The sequence below is a fragment of the Oratosquilla oratoria genome, chromosome 40 (genome assembly GCF_046742065.1).
Source record: "Oratosquilla oratoria isolate Oo_2021 chromosome 40, ASM4674206v1, whole genome shotgun sequence".
Lineage (NCBI taxonomy): Eukaryota > Metazoa > Arthropoda > Malacostraca > Stomatopoda > Squillidae > Oratosquilla > Oratosquilla oratoria.
In genome coordinates, this window is record NC_134816.1 from 27938334 (window position 1) to 27948333 (window position 10000).

General features: G+C 40.3%; 1 protein-coding gene across 3 annotated transcripts in view; it reads left to right on the forward strand.

The window, feature by feature from the left end:
• Positions 1-10000, forward strand: part of LOC143020730 (inactive phospholipase C-like protein 2) — a 208285-nt gene that overhangs the window by 139614 nt on the left and 58671 nt on the right. For all 3 annotated transcript variants that reach the window (XM_076177430.1, XM_076177431.1, XM_076177432.1), the window contains one exon: positions 3371-3520. In XM_076177430.1, coding sequence (XP_076033545.1) covers positions 3371-3520 — 150 coding nt within the window. The remainder of the gene's footprint in view (positions 1-3370; positions 3521-10000) is intronic.

Genomic DNA, 10000 nt, shown 5'->3' on the forward strand with positions numbered 1-10000 from the left:
TGGAGAATTTCAAGCTAATTATGAACACACAGACCAGAAACTATCTTTAAGATAACTGATAAAAGGGACAAGCTCTCTCTATAGTGTGTGTGTGTGTGTGTGTGTGTGTGTGTGTGTGTGTGTGTGTGTGTGTGTGTGTGTGTGTGTGTGTGTGTGTGTGTGTGTGTGTTTCACCATGATCTTGGATCACGTATTGGACACGTGATCAACAGCTATTTCCCTCCCGGAAGAGAGCTCAGAGCTCATGTATGACCGATCTATGGGTAATGATGTGACCTTACACGCACACACACACCCAACTCCCTGCCCACGAGAGTTGTAGTAACGACTCGAAGCGCAGTGATACTGAAGTTATTTCAGCCCTGGAACTCTACCACCGCGCCATCGTGTACATGTGTGTGTGTCTGAGAAGACCGTGTACATGGTAGCGTATACGTGTGTGTACATTCAAATGTACGTTTTCGCGAATGTACATATGCCCTTGAAAGAATGTTCTTGTGTGCATGTATGTATGTGACTGCGTATACGTACGCGAAAACGTACACGCGTGTGTGCGTAGACGCGTGTACACACGATTATTATGCGTGCACACGAGGTTCTGCGTGCGTTTGCATGCGCGCTGGTCTTGTAGTGTTTGTGCAAGAGTGCTCAGGACTAAGCCCGAGGCATAATGGAAATGCAATTATCTTTGGTCGTGTGCAACTCTCACACAACTTGAGGAAGGAAAACAACTGTTCCCAACACTTCACTCTTAACAAAGCTTCGGGCTGTTGCCACGTGACTTTATTCAGCTGTACGTGTGAACATAAGCTCATAAGAATGGGGGAGACTATAAAAGACCATATGGCCTACACCAGGTAGTTCCATGTCCCTTAACACGTTTTATCCCTATCCATAAAGTTATGTTTTCTTTCCCTTAAAACAACCAATTATTTCAGCGTTCACGACATGGTTAATAAGTTTATTCCACTCGTTAACTACTATGTTGGTAAACCAGTTCTTACCTATCCATAAAGATATCTAATATTCTTTTAAAATAACCAATTATTTCAGCGCTCATTAAAAGTATACTAAGTCTATTCCATTCGTTAACCACTTTGTTGGTAAACCAGTTCTTGGCTAATTCTTTCTTAAACCTAAATTTATCCAATACAAATTCATTACTACGATACCTGTCCCGTTGTCTTAATATGAGAGAAAGACCTTAGCTTCTGAAAATTATCCTGTGTCCCAAAAAACACAACACAAGTCCTCAGCGAGACCAGTAATTGTGAATAACGGCTCCGTGACGGAAAATATTCAAAATAAGAAAGTTGGATCGCGAGATCCATTTTGATGGGTCTCAGGGACACGGAAAATTTTCATGTTTTCAGAATATTTAAAATATCTGACTAGTTAAAATTTTATTTTAACCGCACATTACTAATGTAATGTGTGTTCATCCTCTGTTGATTTAGTTTTGTTAAAGAAAAGCTGTACACATTATTTTTTTTTCCAAAGTAAAGGGTATATGTCACCGTCCATTTTGTTTCATTTACTTTATTCTTTGTCGCGAAGGATTGAAACGTGTCCAAATAGGGTCGCTCACGAAAAAGTTTGAGAACTACTGGTCTAAGACGACAGAAGTAAATCACAAATGTCACAGTTTCTAAACCGAATCTCACCTCACCTTTTCACCAAATTCCTGTTATCCGTATCGCCTGTCAGTGTTCCAGCTGTGCAAAAAAAGACGCCAATTTCTTCTGTTCTGACGGAGTTGTTGTTCTTCCACTGTCTTCACATCAATTCCTCTCTTCTCTATTGCGCTCTTGATGTTCTGGATCAGTGGTTCCAAAAAACTATCTTACCAGCACGTCCCCACTCCCTCTTTTATTCATGTGATATGATTCTTGCATTCATTTCTTAGCATTGTTTAGGAAAACAGCTTTCTGTTTGTATTAACGTGTAAGGAGAACTAGCTTAATAGAAAACGGGTTGGAGTGACAGCTACAATTATACTTTGCATGTAAGTAATGGCAGATATTTGTTCTTTGAATGATGTTATTATTCTAATTAAAGAAATATTTTTGAGCAGATGACTTCACCCCCCCCTTGTATCCTCCTCACGCCTCCCTTGGGGGGGGGGGGCGCGCCCCCTAGTTTGGGAACCACTGTTCTTGATCCATCGCCTTGGTCCTCTTCCTTCCGGTTGCTATTCCAGGTACTTTCTTGTCTAAACCAAATAACTGAACAAGATCGTCTGTGATATGAAAGAAGTTAAGTTTGGATTGGTCTCATTTCGTTCTGATACCGGAGAAGCGAAGAGAAACTGAATGAAATCGTCTTGCTTGAGTAAAAAAAAAAAAAAAAAAAAAAAAATTATCTTTGGTGCTGTCTCCTTCGCTGCCCGGAGCCAGCTTCCTGATTTTATGCCCAAAGACCCAAGTATAATTCCTCATACTACTAAGAAATACCACAGAAGATATTCTGAATATACACAGATGAAACATAAAATAAACACTAATCGATTTAGATATAAATAAACCAAATTGATTAAGTTATTTTCTCCAAATCAAATGATCTGATTGAATGCCCAGCCCTAATTTTGGACGCCCAGCCCCACCCCCCCCCGCCCCCGCCCTCTGCACGCCACTGCTGACGTCACACAGCACCGAAAATCGTGATAAAGACGCTACGTTGGTGATAAAGTAGGGCAAACAAAGCGGAGATCGTGCGTAGAGTACAAGAAACTTGTTCTATTTCAGGTGTGATGCAGGCAAGGTCATCCTATTAAGACAACAGGCCAGGACTCGTGGTAATGGATCTAAATTGGACAAATTTAGGTTTAAGAAGGAAATAGGCAGGAATTGGGTTTACCAACAGAGTAGTTAATGAATGGAATAAACTTAGTAACCATATAGTGACCCCTGAAACAATTAGTTGTTTTTAGAGTAGATTAGATAACTTTAAGAATAGGGATGATAGGTGGTAAGGGACATGGAACTGCCTAGTGTAGGCCTTATGGTCTCTTACACTCTCCTCCATTCTCATGTTCTTATGTTTTTATGAAACAATTGGTAGTTTTAAGAGAAGATGAATTACCTTTATGGATAAGTATGACAGATGGTAAGGGACATGGAACTGCCTAGTGTAGGCCTTATGGTCTCTTACAGTCTCCTCCATCCTCATGTTCTTATGTTTTTTATGAAACAATTGGTAGTTTTAAGAGAAAATGAGATACCTTTATGGAGAGGGATTACAAGTTGGACATAGAACTGCATTGGGTAGGCCTTATGGTAAACCAATTCTTGTCCTTTTCCTTCTTAAACCAAGTCGTCCTTTCGTGTTGAAGTTTGAAATAACTCACCCTTTTCTTTCCTTTTCCTTGCAGCCTTCGACTGTCTGCAGTACATGATGGAAGGCTCGAGTATGGTCAAGATCCGGTCCAACAGTCGTCAGTACCATCGTTACTTCAGGTTACTCGAAGACCTCTCAGCCATTCGATGGACCCCGACGTCTAAGAAGAGCAGTAAAGCTCAGCGTAAGTGTTTGTCTTCTTTTCTCACGTAATCATTATGTGTTTGTGTTTTTATGTATCAATTTGTATATTCATTTATTTATTTATCTATTTATTTATTTATTTTATTTATTTATTTACTTATTTATTTTTTATTTATTCATTTATCTAGTTAATTGTTTATTTGTTTAGATATTTATCTATTTCGTTTAACTGACTACTTATCAATTCATATATTATGCATTTATCCAGATATCTCTTTGTTTATTTATTTATTTATTTATTAGGCTATTTAATCACCTATTTATTTATTCATCTCATCACTCATCAATCTATGAATTATACATTTATCCATATATCCCTTTTGTTATTATTTATCTAGCCTCATAATTCATTTATTCATTTATTCATCTTATTATTATTATCTTTTTTCTCTGGGAGTCAGAAGAGTAAACAGACAAAGTTTATGCTGAGACAAATTAGAGGACTGTATAGATTCGTTATCATATATTCAACATTCCAAAGGTTCAACTTTCAAGATTACGGAAAAATATATACATTCAAGAAAACAATAGTTTCAGTATAGATAAATTATAGTATAGAAAATAATAGTTTCAGTAGAGATAGTTTTAGCATATAAGATAATAGTTTCAGTATAGATAATTTTTGGTACAGAAAACGATAATTTTAGTATAGTTATTAGTACTGAAACAGTAGTTGTAGTATAGATAGTTTTTAGTATGGAAACAATAGTTGTAGTATACATAGTTTTTGGTATAGAAAACAATAGTTTTAGTACAGACAATTTTTGTATAGAAAACAACAGTTTTAGTATAGATAGTTTTTGAAATAGAAAACAATACTTTCTGTATAGATAGTTCTTAGTAGAGATAGCAATAGTTAAAGTATGGATAGTGGTAGAGAGGTCAAAAGTAGCACTTGAAGAGGTCACAGGCAAAATGTGAAGAAAGCACATTGTGGCGAGCTCCATAACGGATTGATCGCCTCCCACGGAGAGCCACTCACTGTATTCTTGTTCCTCGTTCGGGATTTCGTAGAGATGAAAGAATTCCTTGCAAGTCGACTATGGCCATTTATATTTGCTAAAATGTTAGTTCCTCTTTCTAGGTGAAATAGGGAGTTATGGGTGGTCAACATATGTTATTTAGTCACGCCTGTTTAGATGTGACTAGTAAGTCTCGTTTCACACGTATCGACTTTTCGCCGTGCGCCGTCCACGACACGACGTCGTGCTCTCAAATAACCATGGGTGTCCATGGACGTTTTCACACGTGGTCGTGGCTGTTACTTGTGAAAGCGTCCATAGACCTCCAAGGTTATTTGAGCGCACGACGTCGTGTCGTGGACGGCGCACGGCGAAAAGTCGTTCCGTGTGAAAGGAGCCTAAAATAAAGGCGACTTGCGATATAAGAAGCCTTCGCGATATGCAAATGAGGACGTCTTGCATGGACTTACAAAATTACTCATTCCGTACCTTCAGCCTGAAATTTCTTTCTCTTCACTCCCCCAGAAGGCACAATGAGACCAAAGACTGTAGCATTTAGAGAAATGACCTGATATCAAATAGAAAACGCTATACTTTCTTTATATTTCGGTTGGGATTTCTCCCAGTACTTGCCTCAGGTTCTGTTGTGTTTCTGGTTCGGATATTTTCTGAAGAAACCGACGAGGACAGAAGCTTCGCTAAAGTCTCATTCGTTCTTAAGATCTCAACCAAGACAACTGTGGACCAAAAACGCCGCGAGCCTTACCTTAAGCAAGACGAAACTTGCCACATACTACCAACAAGCACACAGTTACAGTGTAGCCTATCCGGATGTTTTTGCTGCTCAAAGGCAGGATTAATAAGAACATAAGAACATAAGAATGAAGGAGACTGCAAGAGACCATAAGGCCTACACTAGGCAGCTCCGTATCCATCACCACCTGTCATCCCCATCCATAAAGTTGTGTAATCGTTTCTTAAAACAACTGATAGTTTCAGCGCTTACTACATGGTTACTAAGTTTATTCCATTCGTCGACTACCCTATTAGTAAACCAATTCTTGCCTATTTTCTTTTTAAATCTAAATTTGTCCAGTTTATAACCATTACTGCGAGTCCTGTAGTAATGGTCCACAGAAAAAATGAAATAGATAAATAGATAAATAAATAGATAAATAAAATAAATAAATAAATAAATTTCCTCATGCCGCAGCCATCATCGAAACCGATGGATTGCTGCTGCTGATGCATATTTCATTCCGTGATCCCTAGACCCCCCCACACGCACGCACGCACGCACACACACACACACACACACACACACACACACACACACACACACACACACACACACACACACACACACACACACACACACACACACACACACACACACACACACACACACACACACACACACACATATTGGAACAAGTTAGATGAGAAAGTGGTGTGTGCAAAAACAATACATGAATTTAAAAATAGTTTAGATAAAATGAGATATGAAGACGGGACACCAAGAGCATAGCTCCCCTTCCCGTAAAATACAACTAGGTAAATACACACACACACACACACACACACACACACACACACACACACACACACACACACACACACACACACACACACACACACACACACACACACACACACACACACATACATATCATGGTGACGCCCTCATATATGATAGGAAAGGGCAACAATAATCGACTCACATCCTGGTTTAGGCTTATTTCACACGTATCGACTTTTCGCCGTGCGCCGTCAACGACACGACGTCGTGTTTTCAAATACCCATAGATGTCTATGAACGCTTTCACATGTGGTCGTAACGTGTGATAGCGTCAATAGACCCCCAAGGTTATTTGAGAGCGTCGTGTCGTGGACGGCGAAAAGTCGATACGTGCGAAAGAAGCCTTAACGTCACCTATGAATTCTTGACAGTCCACCCGACATTCTCAATCACGCAGCATATCCATCGTCCTTGAATAAAAGTTTAACAAGTTGGAGACATATAACTTTATTTTCAGAATCCGAAATGATTATAATTATCTGCCAAAGTCTCGTCCAGATATTTCTTTCATCTGTCTTTCATGATTCTTTCATCCAATGAAACTGTCATACTGATTAAAGTGTTTGGATCCTTATTAATGTGATTGGACCCCTCTTAAAGGGGCCTGATCCCTTTTAAGGAGGTTTAATTCCTATTAGAGGCTTCAGATCCTTTAATCCAACGCCATTAAGAGCTTTCAAGAAGAACTTGATCTCTTGTAAACCCTATTAAGAATTATCTAATCCCATTTTTTAGAATACAATCCCCTTAAGAATACTGGTATATGATTTAAGGGTTCAGTTTTGTTTCCTCCTTTAAGATTTGGTACCCCATTGGCCTCCTTCCATTCCTGAGGCACTTTTACTTCTTCCAATTGGCCTCTGCATTCCTTAAGGCGGGTCTCATTATATTGCGCAATATTCTGTATTGTACAATATCATTGACGGTGTAGGAATGGTATTATGGTATTGAAGAATGACACAATATATTGAAGACATCAGTGTATAGATCAAACGCGTGTACCTCTCCAGTATATACCGTCAATAATATTGTACAATATGGAATATTGCACAATAATGTTGATCATGTAGTGTCCGTCTAAGTTTGAAATTCCGTCCTTTCTTGCATCTAAGTTGACAAATAGTTTATGCATTTTCTGCAGTTCTGTCTTATGTCTTTCAACACTACATATCTAGTCCGTAAAATATTTAAAACCGTTTAGGTTTGACTTTTACATCTACCAATCATATTTATTTCAATTTCGTTTTACCTTTTCCGATTCTTAATTCTCTCTCTCTCTCTCTCTCTCTCTCTCTCTCTCTCTCTCTCTCTCTCTCTCTCTCTCTCTCTCTCTCTCTCTCTCTCTCTCTCTCTCTCTCTCTCTCTCTCTCTCTCTCTCTCTCTCTCTCTCTCTCTCTCTCTCTCTCTCTCTCTCTCTTTCTTGATATGCTGTCGCATATTTCATGTTTAACCAACTCTTTCGGGTTTCCCCAAAATTTTATACATAATCTTTTATACCCAGGTTGTAAAACTCTAAGAACATTTCTCATTTCTTGTGAATTTGTCTTACGTCTCTAAACTCCCTCAAATTTACCTCTTCAAAATATTTCCTCGAATCTGTAAAATCAATTTTCTTAAATATTTATCTATCTTGTCTGTAAAACTCATCTCTTGTATGTGCTTCTGTCATTTGATATTTGAACATTATATGATTACAGTTTTCTTTTCGAACACAAGCATTACAAAGCTTCATTAGCGTCGAGTTCTTTAATCATTAACTCAAATTCTTCTGGTGTGTCGTTTCCTCAAAATATTGTCAATTGTCTTACCCACTGGCTTACTTATTTTTCTGTTTCTGAATTCAACAGTTTGTTTCCCAATGAATATTCATTCTCACTTCCTTTTCACTCCTCCAAACTTAATTCTTTTTCAACAGTCACATATCAGGATCATGAATTTCGCTTTCCATTGTTTATGCAGGTAAATACTCGTGTGTGTGTGTGTGTGTGTGTGTGTGTGTGTGTGTGTGTGTGTGTGTGTGTGTGTGTGTGTGTGTGTGTATGTGTGTGTGTGTGTGTGTGTGTGATTCACCTTGGCCTTTGGATCACGTGTTGTATTCGTGATCGACAGCTATTTCTCTCCCGGAAGAGAGCTCAGAGCTCGTATGTCCGATCTATGGGTAATGCTATGACCTTTACACGCACACACACATCCAACTCCCCGCCCACGAGAGTTGGAGTAACGACTCGAAGCGCAGCGATACTGAAATAATTTCAGCCCTGGGCAGGATTTTAACCAGGTACCGCCGATACCTCAGTATTGACAGTCTGAGACTCTACCAACCGCGCCACCGAGAGAGAGAGAGAGAGAGAGAGAGAGAGTGTGTGTGTGTGTGTGTGTGTGTGTGTGTGTGTGTGTGTGTGTGTGTGTGTGTGTGTGTGTGTGTGTGTGTGTGTGTGTGTGTGTGTGTGTGTGTGTGTGTGTGTGTGTGTGTGTGTGTGTGTGTGTGTGCTTGCAATCGTATGTGTGTGCGTGCATGTAAGTACCCTCCTAGTTCTGGATTACAAGAGATCAAGTTCTTCTTGAATTTCATCATCTTTATACACAAATATGGATGCGCGGACATGCCTGCTCGCCTGTGAGGGGCAACACAATGCAGAAGCAAACGTAAACAGAATGCAGCGAGGCGTAGTTTCCTCCCGGTTAGTCTGGTTCTTGGAGTAGGATTTTATTCAAAAGTCTCCTCTCACTCTCCAAATAATTAATCTCCTTCCATGGAGGTGCTGCTTTAAGGATGACGTGATCTTCCTCCTCTTCCTCCTCCCCCTCCTCCTCCTCCCCCTCCTTATAATGAACGCACAGATCTCCCTCTCTTTTTCTCTCTCTCTCTCTTTTGTCCCTCTCTCTCTCTCATTCCACTGGATGAGCAGTTAACGCGTGGAATAGACTTAATAACCATGTAGTCAGCTCTGAAAAATGTTTGTTTGAAGAGAAGACTAGATAACTTTATGGATATGGAAGAAAGGTGGTAAAGGACACGGAACTGCCTAGTGTAAGTCATATGGTCTCTTGCAGTCTCCTCCATTCTTATGTTCTCATGTTTTATGAAACACTTGGTTGTTTTAAGATAAGATGAGATAACTTTGTGGATAGAGATGACAGGTGGTAAGGGATATGGAACTGCCTAGTATAGGCCTTATGGTCTCTTGCAGTCTCCTTCATACTTATGTTCTCTCGATGCAGTTCCTGTCGAACGATTTTATTCAGCAGAGGGGAACTTTCCAACCTCCACTGTCGAACGCCACGCCCATGAAGACTTCGTCTAGATCCAAAAATTCTCGATCCAAAAATATCTTGACACAGTTGTTATAAATACGAGCCTGGCCAAGCCTCTTTCACATCACCACAACTACAACATCACATCGCCACAATCTTAACCACCATGGTCATCACATCACCATCACGGGGTAAATATGTTAGGGGGTGTTTCGTCCGGGAAGTGTTTTGCCCCGTGGGGTGCTTTGTCCGGGGAGTGTTTTGCCCGGGGTGGTGTTTTGTCAGGGTGTGTTTTGTCCCGTGGGGTGTTTCGTCCTGGGAGTGTTTTGACACGTGGAGTATTTTTTCCGGGGAGTGTTTTGCCCCGTTGAGTATTTTATCCGGGGAGTGTTTTGCCCCGTGGGGTATTTTGTCCGGGGAGTGTTTTGCCCCGTGGGGTATTTTGTCCGGGGAGTGTTTTGCCCCGTGGGGTATTTTGTCCGGGAGTGTTTTGCCCCGTAGGGATATTTTATCCGGGGAATGTTTTGCCCCGTGGGGTATTTTGTCCGGGAGTGTTTTGCCCCGTAGGGATATTTTATCCGGGGAATGTTTTGCCCCGTGGGATATTTTGTCCGGGGAGTGTTTTGCCCTATGGGGTATTTTGTCCGGGGAGTGTTTTGCCCCG